Source organism: Giraffa tippelskirchi, chromosome 2 (assembly GCF_054371585.1).
Source record: "Giraffa tippelskirchi isolate mGirTip1 chromosome 2, T2T-mGirTip1v1.2.pri, whole genome shotgun sequence".
Lineage (NCBI taxonomy): Eukaryota > Metazoa > Chordata > Mammalia > Artiodactyla > Giraffidae > Giraffa > Giraffa tippelskirchi.
Window position 1 is genome coordinate 163297142 of NC_137276.1, and position 25505 is coordinate 163322646.

Sequence of the window (25505 nt, forward strand, 5' to 3'; positions counted from 1 at the left end):
GAGTTTATATTGAATGTACTATTTGGAGTAAATGTGGCAAAATGAGCCTTTGAATCAAATAGGAACCAGATCTAAGTAATGACAAAAACTTATTTAGAAGGTGATGGACCCCTGTTGAGTACAATGATTCCCAAACAGTTTTGGTAAACTTATTGTGCTGCATTTTATCCTTCTATAAACATACAAAAAGCTTGCAGTTCTTTTCTCTGATTTCTCTTTCCCTCTTAGATATTTTCTTTGACATTTATTCAAAGAAACATGTCTCATTACCACATTGTAGAAATTTAAACAAAGGAACTTAGATTAAAAATATTAGACTATACCATACAAAAACCAAAAAAGAAGGAAAATTCTTATAGACCCAACAGTGGCATGGGGGTAATTATTTTTCTTTAAGATATTTATAACAAAAGATCTGCTAATTCATTTATTTCATTTTCCTTAAATATGTTATAAATTTACTTAGTGCTTATTGAATCTTTGTGGGTATTCTAAGCTCATTACCTGGTAGTATGGTATTAGTTATCTTTCTTTAGAATTTAATCTTATGAGCATATTAATAAGTAAGACTATAAGTGAGAAAAAGTTAAGAAAAATATGTCCAGAAAGCATTGTAAATCTTTTATGGTTGGATCTAACTATGATGTAAAAGATAATTTTTAGTGGCCATTGTTGTTGTTATTCTTAATAGTCCTTCCCAGCTTCCCATCAGTCATATAGATACCACTTCTACATTCAAAATCTATCTTTATTTGACTACTCATGTCCATTTTCACCGTTACCATCATTTGGTTGAAGCCACTGATCACCTCTCAGCTGGATTATCATAGCAGCCTCCTAATTATTCCTTCTGTTTCTTCCTGTATCAGACAGGATTCATATGCACATATAAAAAACCACTTTAGCTATTTCAAGCAGGAAGGATTTACTAAAGGTAAGGATGCTCTCTCTATTTATATATATTTTTTATTTTTTCCATTTATTGAGTGGAGTGAGTGCAAGTGAAAGAGGGAGGTACATAGTCATAAATGTAGATGTAGTAGTACACATTAAGCATGTGGCTATACCTCATGAGGCTTCAGACCACTTTTTATCAAAATCTTTTTAAAAGCTGCTTTCATAATTTTAAACTCTTACATCAAATTTAAAATGTAAAACTGTGAATAAATAACAAGAATCTCTAAAAATTAGTTAAAACATTTTTCAGAAAGCCATCAATTTGATACTGGCATTTAAAAAGTACTTTTTAAAATATGTACAATCCAGTTACTTTATGGGAATTTACCATTTTCTGCAGTATTCTTTGAGACAGTGTTAATATTTTAGCCTCTGTTGTCATGGAAACAAGTCTCTGAAGGAAGCCTCAGAGGCTAATGATTCCATGGTGTTGCTATGGATAGAAACAACTGAGACTGTTGTTAGTCACATGGTCAAGATTTAAAAAAAAAAACTAAAAATCTTTGGAGCTGATCTTATTGAGTGATACAAATGGAACAGAAAAAGGATGATGGCCTGAAAGTCATATTGTCTAATAAAATATGTATGTAAGATTTTTCAAGTTTCAAATGCTTAGGCTGAATTCCTTTTCTATAATAACCCAAATGTAATGGTTACTCTATATCACTGCCTCATTATTCATATTAGAGTCTTAAGTTTGACATTTTCCAATTTAGAATCATCTTATACAGCTCACCAGAATTTTATCATGCTCTCAATCCTGCGCTCAAAATGTCCTCGTCTCTTCTTTTTACTCTATTATCATATTTAACATCTATACTGTTCCTCATCACTCAACCTTCATTTGACTAGATATTATTTGTTTAGGGCAATATTTTGTTTCATGCAAACTAAATGACTTATTTTGTTGTGTAATCCTTTGTGACTCAAACTGGTTTTTGATTGTGGCTAGGAAATTATGTGTGTTGATATGCATTTGTATTTGAAGTCTTTCTCAGCAGTATTTGCCTTTCTTAAGAAAGAGGCAGGGGTATATGTTCTTCTTCAAAGCACTTGCTCAGTGCCCTATAGAGAGTGGGGTGGAATCAGATGGTGTATGTTTTGTTTAGGATTTAAAAAAGTGGTATTCAGATCCTCTAAAGGATTCTATCAAAAGGAAATATATTTAGAATAGGTTCAGAGCTAGTATTACAATGTAATATTGAAGAATTTATAGTTTATCATAAAGGGTTTTTGAGAGCAACTGCCTAATGGAGGAAATGTTTCTGCTTGGCCTTGAAATTTGTTATAAGCATATAGCTTTGCCTTTTTTATGTTAAAGTGGATTATTAATTAGCTAATATCTGACTCTATTATAGAGGCAAAAAGAAACTTCTTATAGATTTTAGATATGTCTCTTACTTTGATTGTGGTTATTGTTTCACAGGTGTTTGCATATCTCCAAACTCATTAAATTGTATACATTAAAAAGTGCAGTTTCTTGTGTATCAGTTATACCTTAACAAAGCTGTTTTAAAAAATTAAATAAAGATGATAAATGTTAGACTTTCTTGTCTCTGATACTTTGGATGACTACAGCCAGTTATTTTGTAGTTTATCACTCAACTTGGGTTTGTCTGATGTTTAATGTTCAGGTTATGCATCTTTGATAAGAATGTCCCAGAAGTGATATACTCTGATTACATCCTATCAGGTAACATATGATTTTGATTTGTCCCATCCCTGATGATGTTAACTTTGGTTAAGATAGTATCTGCTGGATTTCTTCACTGTACTTAATAAAAATTTGTAGGGGAGATACGTGTGTGTCTGTGTGTGTGTCTCCCACTCAAACTTGCTTTCACTAGAATGAAATGGAAGGGGCATTCAGCAGCAGTGGAAGTTCTAACATTTGTTGATGTTTCTTAAATGAGTTATTACTGTGCTGGTTGTCAGATTTATAGTTTTTTGACTCCATCATTCCTTCTATATTTTTGATTGGCATCTACTGTAAGGAAATGCGCTCTTCTCTCTTTTCATTTCATTGTTATGTAATTATTTATATAAGTGTAGTCTCTTGGAGTCCTCTTAGTTCAGTGGGGTTTATGCCATCATTATTGTTATCTGAGTCTCACATTGTTCCCAGTGTAACTGATAAGAGCCCCAGCAAGCTGACTTCTGTGTCCTTTGTCATGCCTCATTAATTTTTGAGCACCTCCTTATTTTCTGACACGGCAGAAAGTTCTAGGCTCTAGCTCTGGAGTCATTTCTCCAAAGATTCCTTTTTTAAAAAATTAGAGAATGGATATTTATAAGCCAAGATCTGAGTGCTAGATATTTTCATGCTATTGAGGTGTTACTGTTCCCAGATCTTCTCTGTAGACAGAGCAAGAGTACATATGTATATGTAAACACACACATTTATTTCTGTATTTGTCTCTCTATATTGAAAAGCATGCTGTCATACTAGTGCCTCCAGATCTAGTCTAGAACCATAGATTTCATGCTGATTTTCTCCCTTTCCATGTTTGCAACTCCATTCTCTGACGTGAGGACCCTTGCTCCCCCTATCCTTTATATATTTACTTAATGGATCAAGTCTCGGGTATGTCAGCAACCTCCTATCACTGTTGATGCTCTTAGTGGACATCCTTCCCACCCTGCTCAAGATCAAAGAGATATCCCCATCTTGTTCCACTGAGGCCTCTATACTTCATGCCAGACTACTGCTACTGCCACACAGACACTCTGTCACACTTGGGATCCAACAAAAATACCAGGCTGCTGCCACTACTTGCCCATGTGCGATATCCTTTCCATCCTGCTCAGACTCCAACACCACTTCTGCCACCCTTCCACTCCCTGAGCACAGATGCTTGCCTCACTCTGCTTGATTTCAGCAACCTGTACTTGCCTACGTCAAGATCCTGATTATATTCAATCATTGCTATCTTCTAGAAACCTAATTTTTGTACTTCTGTTAATATGACAGTAAACCATCTGGAATTTTACATATGGTGTAAGGTAGTAGGGTAAGGGTTCATTTCATCTTCCATATGAATATTCAGTTGATTCAGCAGTGGTTTTCTAGGATAATTGAAATACAGTTGATGAACAATATTATGTTGGTTTTGGGTGTACTAAATGATTTGATATTTGCATACATCATGAAATGATCACCACAGTAAGTCTAGTAACCATCTCTCCCCATACAAAGTTTTATGATATTACTGACCTTACTTCTTGTGCTATATATTACATCCCTGTGACTTACATAACTAAAGGTTTATACCTGTTAATTTCCTTCATCTATTTTGTCCACCCCCTCAACTCCCTCCCTTTTTGGCATCTGTGCATTTGTTCTCTGTATCTATGAGTCTGTGTTTTCTATCTATGTTTTCATTTTGTTTGTTTTGTTTTTTTGGTGAAATCATGTGGTGTTTGTCTTCTTCTATCTGACTTCACTTAAATTCTTTTAAAACTACCTTTTTCTCTTTGTCATAAATTAGAAGTCAGAATCTCTTGGATTTTTCAAACATTTTTAAAAAGTCATAAGTATTCCATTGAAAATTGGTAGCATTTAAATTATTTGTTTTAAGCTCATAATATGGAATTCAACTTTTTTTTTTTCCTATAGGAACAATATATAAATGGTGGCTGGAATCCCAAGTAAGACAGAGAGACTTTATTCCTATAAAAATAAAAAAAATTTATTTTTAATTGTGATAAAATATATGTAACAATTTTACCATTTTAATCTTTCTTAGTACACTTAAGTACAATTAATTCAGTGTCAATAAATACATTCATGGTGTTGTGCAGCCATCACCATTGTCCATCTCTGTAACTTTTCCCTCTTTCAAAACAGAGAACTCATTTAGAGAACTCATTTAAATTGGTAATATTGAAAAGAAAGAAAAAAGGAAACAAAATCTAATGGCTTACAATCTCTTTCTACAGGATATAAGAAATCCAGGTAACAATAGTCTAACAAATCTTTTCCTCATTCCTCACAAGTTAACTTTTGTGAGCTTAGCTCAGTTGTAAAATGAAGGGTTAAACTTCATCCATAGCTTCTTCAACTCTAATGGTCTTATAAAAATCATTGAAATTTTTTAGCATCTTTTTGAGCAATTAATGTGAAACACATTTTCAGTTTATTTTCTAGAAAATGAGATGGTAAAATATTAGAACTGTTTTTCTCTTAATATGAATAGATCTTCCATCCCTCACCATGCATTACAGCATCACTATATATTCGTTGTTGACAACTGGAAAAGTAGAATTCAAAATAGAGGCAGAGGGGAAAGCCATTCATAATCCTGTCCTCAGAGGTTAACTTATCAAAATTTCTTTCCATTTTTTAAATAAAATTTTTATCTTCCCTTTTTTACTTAAAGTCATGCCATAACCAATATCCTATATGACTTACAGACTGTTCTTACAGATGATTATTAATCAATGCATAGTATTTGCATGCTAAGTCGCTTCAGTCATGTCCATCTCGTTGCAACCCCGTGGACTGTAACCCACCAGGTTCCTCTGTCCGTGCAGTTCTCCAGGCAAGAATACTGGAGTGGGTTGCTATGCCCTTCTGCAGGGGCATAGTATTTAATCTATGAAATTATCATTATTTTCACAACCATTCCAACACCTTATATTTAGGATATTTTGCATTTTCCCAAATGCAAACAATGTTCAAAAAAATATATTGAATATTAAGACGTTTGCTTTTTTAATATTTCCTTAGAATTCAGTTCAGTCGTGTCCAACTCTTTGCGACCCCATGGACTGCAGCATGCCAGGCTTCCCTCAGGATAGATCAACAGAATTACTAAGTCAAAGATTTCAACATTTTTAAAGCTATTAGATTGCTTTTTGTAAAGTTTATATGAAGTTATATATCTTAGCACTGTGAAGGGACCTGCTTCCCTGTATTAAAATATTTTGAGGTCTTTAATTGTGATAAAATATATCTACCGTAAGATTTGCCATTTTAACCAATTTTAACTGCACAATTCTGTGGTATCAGTTACATTTCCAATATTGAGCAGCCATTACCACTATCTATTTCCAAAACATTTCACTATCTCAAACTTACTTTGTAACCATTAAGCAATAAACTCCTTACGCTCCTCTCTCCCTTGCCCCTGGTAACTTCTACTTTATATGAATTTACCTATTCTAAATATAAGTGGAATCACAAAATGTTGACCTTTTGAGTCTGGCTAATTTCACTTAGCATAATGTTTTCAAGGTTCGTTCGTGTTGTGGCAGGTATCAGAATTTCATCCCTTTTTATGGCTGAATGACTATTGTGTGTGTGTGTGTGTGTGTTTGTGTATACACACACGATGTTTTGTATCTCTTTATCTGTTGATGGATACACTTGAGTTGTTTCCACCTTTTGGCTATTGTGAATAATGCATCACTGAACACCAGGGTAAAGTATTCAAGTCCTGGTTCTCAGCTCTTTAAGTATTTACCTAGGAGTAGAATTGCTGGGTCATATGGTAATCCTGCTACTGCTAAGTCGCTTCAGTCACGTCCGACTCTGTGCGACCCCATAGACGGCAGCCCACCAGGCTCCGCTGTCCCTGGGATCCTCCAGGCAAGAACACTGGAGTGGGCTGCCATTTCCTTCTCCAATGGTAATCCTACTACTGCTGCTGCTAAGTCGCTTCAGTCGTGTCCGACTCTGTGCGACCCCATAGACAGCAGCCCACTAGGCTCCGCCGTCCCTGGGATTCTCCAGTCAAGAACACTGGAGTGGAGAAAAGGGAACCCTCTTACACTGTTGGTGGGAATGCAAACTAGTACAGCCACTATGGAGAACAGTGTGGAGATTCCTTAAAAAACTGGGAATAGAACTGCCATATGACCCAGCAATCCCACTGCTGGGCATATACACCGAGGAAACCAGAATTGAAAGAGACGCGTGTACCCCAATGTTCATCGCAGCACTGTTTACAATAGCCAGGACATGGAAGCAACCTAGATGTCCATCAGCAGACGAATGGATAAGGAAGCTGTGGTACATATACACAATGGAATATTACTCAGCCATTAAAAAAAAATACATTTGAATCGGTTCTACTGAGATGGATGAAACTGGAGCCCATTATACAGAGTGAAGTAAGCCAGAAAGAAAAACACCAATACAGTATACTAATGCATATATATGGAATTTGAAAGATGGTAATGATAACCCTATATGTGAGACAGAATAAGAGACACAGATGCATGGAACAATTTTATGGACTCTGAGGGAGAAGGTGAGGGTGGGACGTTCTGGGAGAATAGCATTGAAACATGTATATTATCATATGTGAAACAGAACACCATTCCATGTTTGATACATGAGACAAGGGCTCAGGGCCGGGGCAATGGGATGACCCAGAGGGATGGGATGGGGAGGGAGGTGGGTGGGGGGTCCAGGAAGGGGAACACATGTAAACCCATGGCTGATTCATGTCAATGTATGGCAAAAACTATTACAATATTGTAAAGTAATTAGCCCCCAACTAAAATAAATAAATTTATAAAATTAAAAAAAAAAAAAAAGAACACTGGAGTGGGTTGCCATTTCCTTCTCCAATGCATGAAAGTGAAAAGTGAAAGTGAAGTCGCTCAGTCATCTCTGACTCCTAGCGACCCCATGGACTGCAGCCCACCAGGCTCCTCCATCCATGGGATTCTCCAGGCAAGAGTACTGTAGTGGGATGCCATTGCCTTCTCCGATGGTAATCCTAGGGGTAGTTTTTTTGAAGAAGTACCAAACCAAACTTTTTCCATAGTGGCAGCACCATTTTCCATTCCCACCAGCAGTTTTTGATGATTCCAATTTCTGCACATCGTTGCCAACATTTGTTACTTTCTGTTTTTGTTTTTACTTTTTTATTATAGCCTCCTAGTAGTATGAAGTCGGAGAAGGCGATGGCACCCCATTCCAGTACTCTTGCCTGGAAAATCCCATGGACAGAGGAGCCTGGTAGGCTGCAGTCCATGGGGTCACTAAGAGTCAGACACAACTGAGTGACTTCACTTTCACTTTCATGCATTGGAGAAGGAAATGGCAACCCACTCCAGTGTTCTTGCCTGGAGGATCCCAGGGACGGTGGAGCCTGGTGGGCTGCCATCTCTGGGGTCGCACAGAGTCGGACATGACCAAAGCGACTTAGCAGCAGCAGTATGAAGTAATATGTCATTGTTACTTTGATTTACATTTCTGTAATGAATAATAACATTGAATAGATTTTCATGTGCTTATTGTTGTTTTTTTTTTTAATGGGGTTTTGTTGCTTTTAAATGTTGCAGTAGTTTCTTCTGTACAATGAAGTGAATCAGCTATATTTATACATATCCTTCCTCCTCCTTGAACCTCCCCCTCTCCCACTCCCCATTCCATCCATATGGGTCACCACGTGCACCGAGCTGAGCTCCCTGTCCTGTACTGTAGGTTCCCACTATCTGTTTTACATGTCAGTGTATGTCAATCCCAATCTCCCAGTTCATCCCACTACCACCCCCCCTCACCCTGTGTCCATACATCTGTCTGTTCCCTACATCTCTGTCTATTTGTGCCCTGCAGATAGGTTCATCTATACCATTTTTCTAGATTCTACATATATGCATTAAATATGATACTTTTCTCTTACTTCACTCTGTATGACAGACTCTAGGTCCATCCACATCTCTACAAATGACCCAGTTTTGTTCTTTTCTGTGGCTGAGTAATATCCTATTGTATATATGTGCCACATCTTCTTTATCCATTCATCTGTTGATGGACATTTAGGTTGCTTCCATGTCCTGGCTATTGTAGTGTTGCTATGAACATTGGGGTGCATATGTGTATCCTCTTTGGAAAATGTCTGTTCCAGGTCCTTTGCCCATTTTTTAATTGTCTTTTTATGGGGAGTTATAGGAGTTCTTTATCTGTTCTTCATGTTAAACCATCATCAGATGTACAGTTTGCAAGATTGTCTCCCATTCTATATGTTGTTTTTCCCTTTCTTGATAATACCATTTGCTTTGCAAAAGGTTTGAATTCTGATACAGTCTGATTTTTTTTACTTCTGCTTTTGATATCATATTTAAGAATCCATTGTTAAATCCAGATTTATCCCTTTGTTTTCTTCTAAAAGTTTTATGATTTTAATGCGTATATTTAGGTGATCGATTAATTTTCAGTTTTTGTATAGAATATGAGGTTTTGTATAGGATGTGAGGTTAATAATTCTTATGTAGAATATGTCATTGGTATAGCAAATATTTATGAATTAATCCAGGTAACAGAGATTGGTACTTTTACAAGACACTCTTTTTAAAAAATAATTGAATTAAGCATGAGAGTAATTGATTCTTTGAATGCAAGGAAGCAAGTGGTCAAATATATCCTGAATGCTATAAAAATATTTTGCAGTCTATGAAGCCGGTGTCTTATCTCCCAGTGGAGGAGTATTGTTAAATAATTATTTTTTATTCTTTTCATTTAAACATCTAAAGAGTAGTTGCTCATTTTAACTAGAGTCATTAAAATTATTATTGGTGGTATAATTACTTCTAAGAGCATTTTCTCATTTAAATTGAAGTAATATATTATTTTACCTATTTTAGTTATTTCTGAAAACTATAATTTATCTTTGTGACAAAACTTTCTGTTATATGTTTCCCTTTTATTTTATATTTTTCCTGATTTTTTGTCATTGATGATTTTTAGCCAACAGAAGCTGTATCTCCCTCTTCTCCCACTGTCCCTGTGATCCCTGTCCTGCCAGTCCCTGCTGAGAATACTGTCATCCTACCCATCATACCACAGGTTTTTATTAGTTTTTTTTCTTTATAAAAATTTTATTTGTTTTTAATGGTTTCATTTGTATTCTTCTCAGATCATTTCAACTGTTTCTTTGTTAGATTTGGTAATACACTTTGGACTTTAAATGATACTTTTAGGGAGTTAAATATCTGGGATTTAATATAAGATGGGTTCAATATTTGCCATTTTATTAGGTTATGTACCAAAAAGATACATTCTAAACTTAACATATTGACTCTCCTTAGATTTGCTATCATGACTTTTATACATGTAAGTCTGTTCAAAACAGTTTTAAAATTTATTTCCTTTGGGAAATTTTGTTTATTTTCTAAAGATAGTAAAAATAATTGTCCCTCCTGAGCTTGTACTACATGTGTCCTTTTATATGTAGCATTTTCTTTTCCAGAATATATTGATCTTCTTTGGAAATACTCAATCTTTCTATCATTTGGTAGAATAACATACTTCACATGTGTTATTGAAAAATAATAGCTGATGTATATAAAGTATTTGGGAACTCTTTATGGTATCTTTGCAACTTTTCTGTAAATGTAAAACTACTCTAAAATCATGAGTTTATGTTTTTAAGTTAATGTGTAACAGTCAAAAAACACAATGAGATAATAGCCAAATGTCAGAGAATCTGAATATTTGTAGCTTTCAGAGCTTTAGTAGTTCCAAGGGACGGCTTGTTAAGACAATAACGACACTACCAACAGAGTTGTCCAAAGGTAAAATCACAGTGGTATTAGTAAGTAGGATAACTGAGATCTTTCACACCAAAGGTCATTATCTCATTTTAATGTGTAAACAAATGGATCTTTAGGCAATTTTACTATTATTGACCTGCAGCATAAAATCTAGTAAAAATGGTGGTTTTGCTGTGTAACAGTGTCAAAATAAGTCCTATTAGGGGGAAAAATGGGTTATCACCTTTCATTGTTCTCATCTCAGTGCCCTTCTCCTCTCCTAAAAAGTGAAAATCAATAAGAACATTATGCAAAATAAGATTCTAGGGGAAATACAGATATTACACTAAAACTTACGAAAAGTCAAATTATAAAACTACCAAGAATTGAATAGATAAGTCCAGATGGATATTCTCTGTACAATGCAAAGAAAAATTGAATTTATAAATTACAAAATATAATTCTACATAGACAGTCAAAGGGTTATTGTAATAATGTAACATCCTTCCAAGTAACTAGGATTTAGTAGTACAATATTTTTTAAAGTAGGAGACTTGAAAGTTTATTCTATTTGTGTCACCTCAGTTTGTCTTTTGATGTTAAAATAGTTTTCTAGAACCCTTTGAAATTTTGTAGTAATTTCTGCTCTTATATTCAATTAGGAACCAATCCTTTCCTGTTCAGAAGTTCTCTGATTTATTTATTCCAAGTGTCCCTAGCTTAGTATCACACTACACTTGAAAATTGTTTAGAGATTGCATAACCTTGTAATTATAAATAAAGAACTTAGATTGATCTGGTTTAGAATTCTAGTTCTACCACTTCCTGCACTCTCCAGTATTCTTACCTGGACAATTTCATGGACAAAGGAGCCTGACGGTCTCTAGTCCATGGAGTCACAAAGAGTCAGACATGACTGAGCAACTAATACTTTTTCACTTTCCTACCACTTACTAGCTGTGTAATTGAACAGTTTACTTAACCTTGATCTCTTTACTCACCTGTAACACTGATGATGATAGTAGTACTTACTTGAGATGTTTTACAGTGATTGAAAGAATAATATGCATGTGCAGCTGGCACTTGATCTTGGCTATTTGTATCATTAGTGTTACTTCATATTTCCTTGAGACAGTAAACCAGGGAGCAAGTTTAAAAACAAACAGGAGAGGCTTATTTAAACCTAACCTCATTTTAGGTTTTAAATATACTTACAAAAGTCTATGTAGAATAGTTTAATAATTTGTCTTGTTTTACATGAGAAGGCTGTGGGCGTGCCTCATTTTGCAGAATAAGTGAGTGTATACCTGAGTAATTGAGTATAACATATACATTATAAAAATAATAAAGGTGATTAAAATATTTGTCTCCAAATGAATTTTTAAATCCATATCTTATATATAACCTGATTTTGACATTTTAAATAAATGCAGTTTTTCTTCTAAAGATCTTTGGATGCCTTATACTTTGGATGCATCGGGAGATAATAGAAATAGAAACAGAAACAGAAGATTTAAGATTTAGAGTGTAGTCCTACTTTGTGACTCAAATTATTTAACCTCTCTGAGTTTTATACTCCATTCATCTATTAAAAATGGGGGCTAACACCTCTCCATTTCAAAGTGAGTTTGAGGACAGATAGATAGCTAGAAAGATGATAAATTTTTTAAATATTGTCTTTTGTTATTTTTAGAACTTTAAACTTTCAGAGTACTTTTATCTTGATCATGTCATTTAAATTTTATGAAAATTATCATGCTTATTATTTAGAGTGGTACAGATACATTGAATGGCTTTTATTTATTGAAGGATAATTGCTTTACAGGAGTTTGTTGTTTTCTGTCAAGCTTCAACATGAATCAACCATTGGTATACATACATATCCTCCCTCTTGAAACTCCCTTCCATCTCCTCCCCATCCCACCCCTCTAGATTGATACAGAACCCGTGTTTGAGATTCCTGAGACATACAGTAAATTCCCATTGGCTATCTATTTTACATACGGTAATGTAAGTTTCCATGTTACTCTCTCCATACGTCTTGTGCTCTCCTCCCCACTCCCCGTGTCCATAAGTCTGTTTTCTATGTCTGTTTCTCCAATGCTGCCCTGCAAATAAATTCTTCAATACCATCTTTCTAGATTCTGTATATATGTGTTAGTGTACAATATTTATCTTTCCCTTTCTGACTTACTTCACTCTGTATAATAGGCTCTAGGTTCAACCACCTCATTAGAACTGACTCAAATGCATTCCTTTTTATGGCTGAGTAATATTCCATTGTGTATATGTACCAAAATTTCTTTATCCATTCATCTGTTGATGGACATCTAGGTTGCTTCCACGTTCTAGCTATTGTAAATAGTGCTGCAGTGAAAATTGGGGTTGGCAAGGAGAGATAAGAAAGCCTTCCTCAGTGATCAATGCAAACAAATAGAGGAAAACAACAGATTGGGAAAGACTAGAGATCACTTCAAGAAAATTAGAGATACCAAGGGAACATTTCATGCAAAGATGGGCTCAATAAAGGACAGAAATGGTATGGACCGAACAGAAGCAGAAGATATTCAGAAGAGGTGGCAAGAATACACAGAAGAACTGTACAAAAAAGATCTTTATTACCCAGATAATCACAATAGTGTGATCATTCACACGCACCTAGAGCCAGACATCCTGGAATGCAAAGTCAAGTGGGCCTTAGGAAGCATCACTGTGAACAAAGCTAGTAGAGGTGATGGAATTCCAGTTGAGCTATTTCAAATCCTAATAGATTATGCTGTGAAAGTGCTGCACTCAATAGGTCAGCAAATTTGGAAAACTCAGCAGTGGCCACAGGACTGGAAAAGATCAGTTTTCATTCCAATCCCAAGGAAAGGCAGTGCCAAAGAATGCTCAAACGACTGCACAATTGCACTCATCGCACACACTAGTAAAGTAATGCTCAAAATTCTCCAAGCCAGGCTTCAGCAATATGTGAACTGTGAACTTCCAGATGTTCACGCTGGATTTAGAAAAGGCAGAGGAACCAGAGATCAAATTGCCGACATCCGCTGGATCATCGAAAAAGCAAGAGAGTTTCAGAAAAACATTTATTTCTGCTTTATTGACTATGCCAAAGCCTTTGACTGTGTGGATCACAATAAACTGTCGAAAATTCTGAAAGAGATGGGAATACCAGACCATCTGACCTGCCTCTTGAGAAACCTGTATGCAAGTCAGGAAGCAACCGTTAGAACTGGACATGGAACAACAGACTGGTTCCAAAAAGGAAAAGGAGTACATCAAGGCTGTATATTGTCACCCTGCTTATTTAACCTATATGCAGAGTACCTCATGAGAAGCGCTGGGCTGGAGGAAGCACAAGCTGAAATTTAGATTGCCAGGAGAAATATAAATAACCTCAGATATGCAGATGACACCACCCTTATGGCAGAAAGTGAAGAGGAACTAAAAAGCCTCTTGATGAAAGTGAGAGAAGAGAGTGAAAAAGTTGGCTTAAAGCTCAACGTTCAGAAAACTAAGATCATGGCACCCAGTCCCATCACTTCATGGCAAATAGATGGGGAAACAGTGGAAACTGTGGCTGACTTTTGGGGGGGGGGCTCCAAAATCACTGCAGATGGTGATTGCAGCCATTAAATTAAAAGACACTCCTTAGAAGGAAAGTTATGACCAACCTAGACAGCATATTAAAAAGCAGAGACATTACTTTGTCAACAAAGGTCTGTCTAGGCAAAGCTATGGTTTTTCCAGTGGTCATGCATGGATGTGAGAGTTGGACTATAAAGAAAGCTGAGCACCAAAGAATTGATGCTTTTGAACTGTGGTGTTGGAGAAGACTCTTGAGAGTCCCTTGGACTGCAAGGAGATCCAGCTAGTCCATCCTAAAAGAGATCAGTCCTGGGTGTTCATTGGAAGGACTGATGTTGAAGCTGAAACTCCAATACTTTGGGCACCTCATGCGAAGAGTTGACTCATTGGAAAAGACCCTAATCCTGGGAAGGATTGGGGGCAGGAGGAGAAGGGAACGACAGAGGATGAGATGGTTGAATGGCATCACCGACTCCATGGACATGGGTTTGGGTAAACTCCGGGAGTTGGTGATGGACAGGGAGGCCTGGTGTGCTGCGATTCATGGGGTCTCAGAGTCGGACACGACTGAGCAACTGAACTGAATAATTAGTGATACTGAGCATGTTTTCATGTGTTTGTTAGCCATCTGTATGTCTTCTTCAGAGAAATGTCTATTTAGGTATTTTTCCCACTTTTTGATTGGGTTGAGTTGTATGAGGTGCTTGTATATTTTGGAAATTAATCCTTTGTCAGTTCTTTCAGTTACTATTATTTTCTCCCGTTCTGAGGGTTGTCTTTTCACCTAGCTTATAGTTTCCTTTGCTCTGCAAAAGCTTTTGAGTTTAATCAAGTCCCACTTATTTACTTTCATTTTTATTTCCATTACTCTCAGAGGTGGGTCATAGAGGATCTTGCTTTGATTTATGTCATTGAGTGTTCTGCCTATGTTTTCCTGTAAGAGTTTTATAGTTCCTGGTCTTACATTTAGGTCTTAATCCAGTTTGAGTTTATCTTTGTGTGTGGTGTTAAGAAGTGTTGTAATTTCATTCTTTTACATGTAGCTGTCCAGTTTTCCCAGCACCACTTATGAAGAGGCTTTCTTTGCCCCATTGTATATTCTTGCCTCCTTTGTCAGAAATAAGGTATCCATAGGTGTGTGGGTTTATTTCTGGGCTTTCTATCTTGTTCCGTTGGTCTATATTTCTGTTTCTGTGCCCATACCATACTGTCTTGATGACTGTAGCTTTGTAGTATAATCTGAAGTCAGGAAAGTTGATTCCTCCAGCTGCATTCTTCTTTCTCAAGACTGCTTTGGCTATTCCGGGTCTTTTGTGTTTCCATTTGAATTGTGAAATATTTTGTTCTAGTTCTGTGAAAAATGCTATTGGTAATTTGATAAGGATCACGTTAAATCTGTAGATTGCATTTGGTAGTGTAGTCATTTTCACAATATTGATTCTTCCTACCCAGGGAATGTGGAATATCTCTCCATCTGTTTATGTCATATTTGATTTCATTCATCAGTCTCGTATAATTTTCTGTATACAGTTCTTTTGTCTCCTTAGGTAGGTTTATTCCTAGATATTTAATTCTTTTTGTTGCACTGGTGAATGGGATTGATTCCTTAATTTCTTTTTATTTTTCATTGTTAATATATAGGAATGCAAGTGCTTTCTGTTTATTGATTTTGTATGGCTTTTGAAGTTGCAGAAAGAACCTGGACTTTATAGTAAACCTTACTCCACCAATTCCTGGCCTTGCCCTTTCCTGGTTGTGTGATGAAAGATTACTTGGTTTCTCATAGCCTCGGTTTCTCTATCCACATAGAAACTGAGCACATAGCAATTGTATAACAGATGCTAGTTCTTCCTATTGATGATATAATCATACATTCTCTAAGGTACTAGCCTATTAAATATACACCCAGAGTAAATACTCTTGTTTAAAACTAGATTCTTTAGACCTTTTTTATTTTTTTTTATCCAGTTCTGAGGAGTTATCATGTAATGAAAGTATTATTGAAATGCTTTATAGCTAATTTTATGTGTTTGTATGGAAAGTCTATGTTCATACTCAAATAGACTCTTTGGAGCCATTGTTTTTTGTTTAATTATTTGTTACTTTTCCAGTCATGTAAATGCAAAAATAAATATAACATTGTTCTTTTCCTCTGAGAGCCTACTATCTGTTTATGCAAGAGACAGCAGATAACTCCCACATGACATGAGAGGAATTAAGGTTAGAGGTGTATCCAGTATAGAGTATCCTATTGCTTTTGGGCGATGCAAGTTTCACAGAACATAAGAGTGTTCACCCTTAAATGATTTGATCATTAGTGTAATCTAAAGCATGGCTTGTTACGTTTTCACTTTACTAGTAATCTTAAATACAGTAATATATTTTGGATTACCTTGATGGGCCTTTTTTAAACACACAGTATCACTTGACTGCAGTGCCCCTATTCTGTTTGTGTCTTGGACTTTTTTTTGTTTGCTTTTGTGTTATTTTCAAATTATTTCACACTTAGAGAGTTGCAAGAATTGTACAAAATTTCATATACCCATGTCTCCCCCAATTGTTAAAATTTTTGCCTACCACATCTGCTTCATCATTTCTCTTCTTATATAATTATGATTTTTTTTGTATACCAGTTAAAAGGAAGTTTTACTCGTGTCCCCTTACCCTAAATATTAATACTTTACGATACTAAATATATTCCTGAAAAAGAAAAATATTGCTATAATATAGTGATGTAAAGCAGAAAGTTAGCTAGCCTACCAGGCTTCTCTGTCCATGGAATTCTCCAGACCAGAATACTGGAGTGGGTAGCAGTTCCCTTCACCAGGGGATCTTCCCAGCCCAGGGATCGCACCCAGATCTTCTGTGTTGCAGGTGTATTCTTGACCATCTAAGCCACAAGGGAAGCAACATAATACTACAGACCATAATTCTATTTTGCCGGTAGCCTAATAATGTTCTTTATATGAAAAACAAAAATGGGTCCTTTGTCCCATTCAAGATCACAGTTAGTGTTCATGAATCTACTTTAAAGTAGCACACAGTCTTTCATGTGTGTGGCCTTTTACAAGAGAGCAGGCTAGTTGTTTTATAGAATACCTGCAATTTGTGTTTGTTTGATGCATTTTAATAATTAGATTGAGGTCGTATTTTTCCTTTTTTAATTGTGGTAACAGACACATAATGTACGTTATACCACCTTAACTATTTTTAAGTTTATAGTTCAGTGGTATTAAGTACATTCATATTGGTGTCTATATATCACCATCATCCATCTGCAGAACTTTTTATTCATTTTTCAGAATTGAAACTCTGTACCCATTAAACACTGAATTCCCCTTTCCTCCCTCTCCCCTCTCACCTCCCGGCCAAGGCCTTGGCAACTACTATTCTACATTCTTTCTCTGTGATTTTGACTCAAGTACCTTTGATAAGTGAAATCATAACAGTATATGTCTGTTTGTGGCTATCTGGTTTCACTTAGCATACTGTCCTTAAGGTTAATCCTTGCTGTATACATATGTAGCGTCAGAATATACCTTCTTTTGAAAGCTGAATAATATCCCATTTTGTGTGTGTATCAGACTTTGCTTATCCATTCGTCAGTGAACAACTCAAGTTGCTTCCACATTTTAGCTATTGTGAACAATGCTGCTATGAACATGAGCATACAGATACCTCTTCAAGACCCTGCCTTCAGTTCTGAAAGTGTAATAACTGGATTATTTTGTAACTAAATTTTTAGGGGAACCATCGTACTATTTTCCACAGTGGTGTAGCACTTTATATTCCTACCAATGAAGTACAGTAGTTCCAATTTTTCCACATCTACAGCAACACTCCGCATATTTATTCTGTTTTCATATTGTTAGACTGATGGGTATAAGGTGGCATCTCATTGTAGTTCTGATTTTCAGCTCCCCAGTGATTAGTGATGTTGAACATCTTTTCATGTGCTTATTGGCCCTTTGCATATCTTCTTTGGAGAAATATCCTTTACCCATTTTGAATTGTGTTGTTGGTTTCTTGAGTTTTAGGAATTCTCTGTATATTCTGGATATTAATTCCTTATTAGATACATGACTTGTAAATATTGACTCCCATGCTGTGGGTTGTCTTTTTACTCTGTGGATAGTGTCATTTGATGCACAAAATTTTTAATTTTTAGCAAGTCCAAATTGTCTATATTTTCTTTTGTTACCTGCACCTTTGGTGTTATATCCAGTGAATCATTGCCAAATACAGTGTCGTGAAGCTTTTATCTTGTGTTTTCTTCTTATGGTTTTATAGTTTTAGGTCTTTTATTTAAGTCATGGATCCATTTAAAATTAATTTTTGTATATGTATATGGTATTAAGTGTTAGGTTTTATTATTTTGCATTCGGATATCCAGTTTTTTCAGCACTGTGTATTGAAAAGACTGTCTTGTTCCCATTGAATGGTCTTTGCCACCTTAAAATTAAAAATACTTTGACTATATATATGTGGGATTATTTCTGCACTGTATATTCAATTCCAGTGGCATATGGCTGCCTTTATGCCAATACCAAACTTCTGAATACTGTAATTTTATAGTAAGTTTTGAAATGAAGAAGTTTAAGTCCTCTAGCTTTGTCAGTTTTAGGATTATTTTGTCTATTCAGGTCCCTTGAAATTCCATATGAATTTTAGGATGGGTTTTCCTATTTCTGCAAGAAGACATCATTGTTATTTTGATAGGAATTGTATTAAATCTATAAATTGGTTTGGGTAGTATTGACATCTTAACAGTATTAAGATGTCATGAACAAGGGATGTGTTTCCATTTATTCCTATTGTCTTTAATTTCTTTCAGCAATGTTATAGCTTTCATTGCACAGATGTTTCACTCATTGGCTAGGTTCATTCCTAACTGTTTTATCCTTTTTGATGCTGTTGTAAACTGAATTGTTTTTGTTTTCTTTCCAGCTTGCTTGTATATAGGAATGCAGCTGATCTTTGTGTGTAGACCATATACTGCCACTTTGCTAAGTTTATTAGTTCTAACAGACTTTTGTGTGGTTCCTTCAGAGTTTTCTACATATATGATCATATTATCTGCAGACAGATAATTTAATTTTTTTCATATGGGAAATTTATTTCATGCTTTACAGGGAAACAGAAAGGAGGGTCAGAGTACTCCTTGTTTTGGCATTTTTTTTAAATTATGAAAATATGATAACACATTTACAGGAGACTTAGAAAATACACAACATGGTTATATGTAGTTCTACTACATACTACAATTATTTTTTTAAGTAGATAAATTAAGATTTTTAGTTGGAGTTTAAATATCAAACTCTCAAAAATTAATAGAATGAATTTACAGAGAAGTAGAAGGATATAGTAGTCCTGAAAAGCACTGTGCACCAGTTCAACATAATTAAGATTTATATAGTTTTCACACAACAGTAGGATACAAATTCTGTTCAAATTCCCATAGGTTATAAACGAGGAGACACTGGAACATATCCAGGGACATAAGACCAGGTGCAAAAAATGGATGGTCTAAAGATACTGAAATCATACAGAGTTTGTTCATAATTAGAATTATGTTAGAGATCAGTATCAAAAGATACTTGAAAATAATCCACATATTTTCAAATACAATGTAACATTTACCAAGTGAGATCTTTGACTTAGCATTGAAAACTTCAGTAAAGTTAGAAGACTGAAAAACACAGAGGGTGATTACAGAGAAGAAAGCATTGAAATGAGAAAATAATATCAGAATGGGAAATTAATATCAAAGACACTTTAAAATTTCATGTATTTAGAAATTAAATGTCTACTTTTAAATGATGGGTATGTCTAAGAAGCCATAGCAAGGAAATAGAAAATATTTATAATAGAATAAAAATTGAAAAGAGAATTTACCAGAATTTGTTGCTTGCAGCTGAAGCTGCTGGATAATTTTTCCTCTTAATAATTGTTCAATTGACTGATTTTCAATATTTTGTTAGATAGAAGTGGTGAAAGTGGGCTGGCTTGACTTGTTTTTGATATTAGAGGGAAAGTTTTCAGTCTTTCACTGTGGAAGTATGAGGTTTGCTGTAGGTTTTTCATATATGACCTTTATTATGTGGTGGTGGTTTCCTTATATTCTTAGTTAAAATATTTAATACTGTCACATACTTCCTGCATAGATTGAGATGATCATGTTGGGTTTTTTTTTCCTTCTTCATTCTATTGATGTGGTATGTTACATTGATCAGTTTTCCTGTGTTGAATCATCCTTGCAATCCAGAAATAAATCCTACTTGGTCATGGTATATAAACGTCTTAGTATAATGCTGAATTCAATTTTTGTTGAGATTTTTGGATGAGTGTACATAAGGGATATTGGTGTGCAGTTTTCTTATAGTGGTAATGCTGGCCTCAAAGTATAAGTTGGGGAATATACCTTCCTCTTCAATTTTGGGGCAGAATTTGAGAAAAATTGATGGTAGTTCTTCAAATGTTTAGTAGATTTCACCAGGAAAACAATCAGATTTCAAGGGCTTTTCTTTGTCAGGAGATTTTTGATTACTGATTCAATTTCCTTATTAATTATAAAGTATTAAAATTTTCTCTTCATGATTCAGCATTGGTAGGAGTTTTTCCATTTTGTGTAAGTTATCCAGTTTGTTCGTTTACACCTGCTCATAATAACTCCTGTAATCCTTTTTGTTTCTATTGAATTAACAATAATGTTCCCAGTTTCATTTCTGATTTTAGTAATTTATTCTTCTCTCCCCTAGTCCATCTAACTAAAAGTTTGTCAATTTGTTGATCTTTTAAAAAAAACAACTATTGGCCTCATTTTCTCTATTATTTATTTGATTCATTGGTTAATATTGGAGAAGGAAATGGTAACCCACTCCAATATTCTTGCCTGGAGAATCCCAGAAACGGGGGAGCCTGTTGGACTGCCGTCTGTGGGGTTGCACAGAGTCGGACACGACTGAAGCAACTTAGTAGCAGCAGCAGCATTGGTTAATAGTATGTCATTTAATTTCCACAACTTGGTGAATTTTCCAGTTTGCTTCTGTTATTGCCTACTATCTTCATCCATTTTTGACATAAAACATACTTTGTATGATGACTTTCTTACTAAATCTATTGAGACATAATTGTGGCCTAACATGTGGTATATTCTGGAAATGATCCAAGTGGACTTGAAAAGAATGTATCCTATTGTTGGGCAGAGTGTTCCAAATATGTCTGTTAGGTCAGATTGGTTTATTGTGTCATTTAAGTCATTTTTTTCTGTACTTATCTTTTGTCTGGCCCTTTTACATGTTATTTTGAACAGGGTATTGAAATCTTCAAATATTATTTCTGGACTGTTTACTCTCTTTAATTCTGTCGCTTTCTATTTCATAGATTTTGATGGTATATCATTAGGTACATGAATGTTAATTGTTTTATTTTCTTACTGTATTAAACCTTCTATTAATATGTAATGTCCTCCTTTGTCCCTTGTAACTTTTTTAAATTTAACTTCTATTTTATCTAATATTAATATAGTCACTCCTATCTTTTAGTTGCTAGTTGCATGGAATATCTTTTTCTATCCTTTCACTTTCAAGCTGTTTGCATCTTTGGATCTCAGTGAAGTCTCTTGCAGAAAATATAGATGGGTCATGTGGTTTTATCCAGTTTGCTTTTTTTTTTGATTGCAGGGTTTAAGCAGTTTGCATTTAAAGTAATTATTGATAAGGAGAGGCTTCTGCCATTTTGTTATTTATTTTCTATATTTATTACACGTTTATTTCCTGTATTTCCTGCATTACTGTCTTATTTTTTTGTTTGGTTGATTTTTTTATATATATAGTGAAATGTTTCAATTCCTTTCTTTTTTCTTTTTATGTATATTCTGTAACTAATTTCTCTGTGGTTACCATGGAGCTTACATTTAATATCCTGAAGTTATAACACTCAAATTTGAATTTATATCAGTTTAACCTTAATGATATATGAAAACTCTGCTCCTCTTAACAGTTACATCCCCACCCCTTTCAGTTGTTTATGTCACAAAATTACAACTTTATACATTATATGTACAAAAACGTAAACTGACAATTTTTAAATGCATTCATGTTTTAAATTATGTAGAAAATAAATGTGAAATTACAAAGCAGAGTTATTATAATATTAACTTCTGGGCTAGTAATTGATTTTAGTTATTTACTGATGTTGACATCACTTCTGTGTGAATAATTCACTTTTAGACTAACTTTTAAAATATGAAATTCCAGGCAAGAATACTGGAGTGGGTTGCCATGCCCTTCTGCAGGGGATCTTCCTGACCCAGGATCAGGCATGACAACCCACTCCAGTATTCTTGTCTGGAAAACCCCATAGGTAGAGGAACCTGATGGGTATAGTCCACGGGGTCACAAAGAGTCAGACATGACTGAGTGACTAACACGTCCACTTTAAAATATAGTTTAAAAAGTATTAGTCTCATAAATCATGTAGATAACAAAAAGTGATGTTACAAAACACTATTAATATAATAAAGAGTTTTTTTGTATTTATCCTTATTACCAAGGTCTTTATTTCTTCAGACACCTAGAATTACTGTCTTGTGTCCTTTCATTTCTACATGTAGGATTCACTTCAGCATTTTTTTCAGGGCCAGTCTAATGATCTCCTTCAGCTTTGTTTATTTGAGAATGGCATAATTTCTCCCTCATATTTGAAAGATTGTTTTGCCAGTTACTGGGTTCTTGGTTGTCAGTGTTTTTCTTTTAGCACTTTGAATATACCAGCCTACTGTTTCCTGACCTCAAAGGAGCTCTTGTATATTGAGTCACTTTGTCGTACTGCTTTCACAATTTTCTCTTTGTCTTTCAGCAGTTTGATTTTAATGTGTGTGAGTGTGAGTCTCCACGAGTTTATCCTACCTTGAGTTTTTTGAGCTTCTTAGATTGTTTATATTCATCTCTTGCATCAAATTTGGGAATGTTTTAGCCATTATTTCTTCAGATATTCTCTCTTCCCCCTTGATCTGTCTCTTCTTGGACTCCCGCAAATGTTTGTTGGTCTGCTTAATGATGGCCCACAAGTTTCTTTAGACTCTGGTTACTTTTCTTCAGTCTTTCTGTTCTCAGACTTAATAATTTACATCATCCTATCTTCAGGTTTCCTAATTCTTCTGCCTGTTCACATCTGCTTTAGTGAATTTTTCATTTCAATTACTTTACTTTTCAGCTTCAGAATTTCCTTTTGGTTTCTCTTTAGGTTTTCTATCTTTTATTACTTTCTCCATTTTGTTCATACAGTATTTTCTTGACTTTGTGCACCTTGTCTTTTAGTTCTTTGGATATCTTTACAGTGGTTGCTTTAAATCATTTGTCTAATAGATATGCCACCAGCTCTTTTTCAGACAGTTTCTTTTTTTTTCACTCTCCTTCCTTTGAATGGAACATATGTTCCTATTTCTTTGCATGCCTTTTGATTTTTTTTTGTTGGAAATTGGACATTTGAATCTTATGATTTTTCTGGAAATCAGATTCTCCCCTTTTCTAACGTTTGCTGGGGGTTTTTTTGTTTGTTTTTGGTTTTTTGATTGCTATAGGCTATCTTTGTGCTAAAAATTAGCTTATGAGATAACCTTTAAATCTTCTCTGATTTTTTCTATGCCTGCACCTTCCCCAGGCATGCACAATGACTTTGTGATTTCCCTCATATATGTGGTTGTTTTTGAATATTCTGATCTTCAGTGCCTGATTCTCAAAAGGGGAAAAAAGAGACTAATGAAATTATGGGAGGAGACACTTGCCTTTTAAATCTCCTAGGAGTCACTTCAGCCAGAGGGGGAGGGATTTACATTACTTGGGGGAGGCTCAGCAATAATGTCCACTGCCTCTATGAAACCTCCATGATCAGAAGTAACAATCAGAACACAGTTTCCCTATATTTGAAGAACAGGGTCCTTTTTGGCTGCCCACTCCCTCCCTACTCTGCCCTGGCTTGTGCAGGCTTTGTGCCAGCTGCTCTAGGAACAAATTATGAGGGGTGGGAGTTGGGTAGCTGCAACACTGCTGAGAATTGAAATTGACTGGATTAACCACAGTTTGACATCTAGTAACTTCTGGAAGTTGCAAACCCTCAATAGACTACAGGATTCCAAAATACTTATGTCACACTGGCAATTGCATATTGCCAGTACAGTCATCATCTAGGTGGAGAAGCAAATCTGTGGGACTTTTTATTCTGTTATCGTTCCAGGATTCATCCTATTTGTTTTTACAGTCACTTTAACTTATAGTGGTCACTGACGTGATAGCATTTAACTTTCAATATTGTGTATGCCAAATTAGAATCCAAGATGTACTACTCTCTGGGGCTTATGAGTTCTTTATTGGAGAAATAGTGGTTTATAATTTAGTAGGGGAGAAAGAGAGCGATGTTAAACCAATAATATAATAAGACTTGGATAAATGCTAAGAAGGAGAAATACAGTGTACAGCATAAAAGCATTTTCTACACTAATTTTGGCCTGTTTTTAAATAACTGAATCTTAGAATTATTTTAACACAAAATTTTTAAAATGTAATATTGTTCTCTGAAATTGGATTAGGATGCTACAGTATGTTAGCAGCAGCAGACTTATGAGGCCCTTTATGAATGAAATAAAATTCTAAAAGTTGGATGATCAAAACTATGTTTCTTAAGTCTTATTATTAATTCGTGTGTCATATTCTTTAGGGGTTTGTTAGTTTCTGTTTCTGGTATATCCTGCCCCTTTCCTATCGCCTCCCCCACCCCCCCCATTTCTAAGTGAATCATAGGCTTTTATCATTGTCTAAGTTGAGACATACACAAAGGTGTATACTATTAGTAAGTATGATGAATTAGTAACAGGTTTCTGTGGTTTACAACACAGTTTTTTGTTTTGTTTTTAATATTACTTTGCTGAGTTGTCACACAGTCCTTTTGGTTAAAGGCATGTCTCTTTTAGATGGAAGAAATAAGTTTCAATAATTAATACTTGTGATTTACCTGTATATTCAAAGTCATTGAATGGTAGAGTGAGGTAGAGAGAGATCTAGAATCATGCTTTTTGATAAGTGTCATTTCAGTCAGTTCAGTTCAGTTCAGTCGCTCAGTTGTGTCCAACTCTTTGCGACCCCACGAATCGCAGCACACCAGGCCTCACTGTCCATCACCAACTCCTGGAGTCTACCCAAACTCATGTCCATCGAGTCGGTGATGCCATCCAACCATCTCATCCTCTGTCGTCCCCTTCTCCTCCTGCTCCCAATCCTTCCCAGCATCAGGGTCTTTTCCAATGAGTCAGCTCTTCACATCAGGTGGCCAAAATATTGGAATTTCAGCTTCAACATCAGTCCTTCCAATGAACATCCAGGACTTATCTCCTTTAGGATGGACTGGTTGGATCTCCTTATAGTCCAAGGGACTCTCAAGAGTCTTCTCCAACACCACAGTTCAAAAGCATCAAT

The 25505-nt window shown here is 35.3% G+C and overlaps 1 protein-coding gene across 18 annotated transcripts in view; it reads left to right on the top strand.

Annotated features, from left to right (window-relative positions):
• DLG1 (discs large MAGUK scaffold protein 1) overlaps positions 1-25505 on the top strand; it is a 261526-nt gene that overhangs the window by 113161 nt on the left and 122860 nt on the right. For 9 of the 18 annotated variants that reach the window (XM_081571476.1, XM_081571470.1, XM_081571471.1 and 6 more), the window contains one exon: positions 9659-9757. The exons of the other annotated variants lie outside the window; for them this stretch is intronic. In XM_081571476.1, coding sequence (XP_081427602.1) covers positions 9659-9757 — 99 coding nt within the window. The remainder of the gene's footprint in view (positions 1-9658; positions 9758-25505) is intronic. 18 annotated transcript variants of the gene reach the window in all.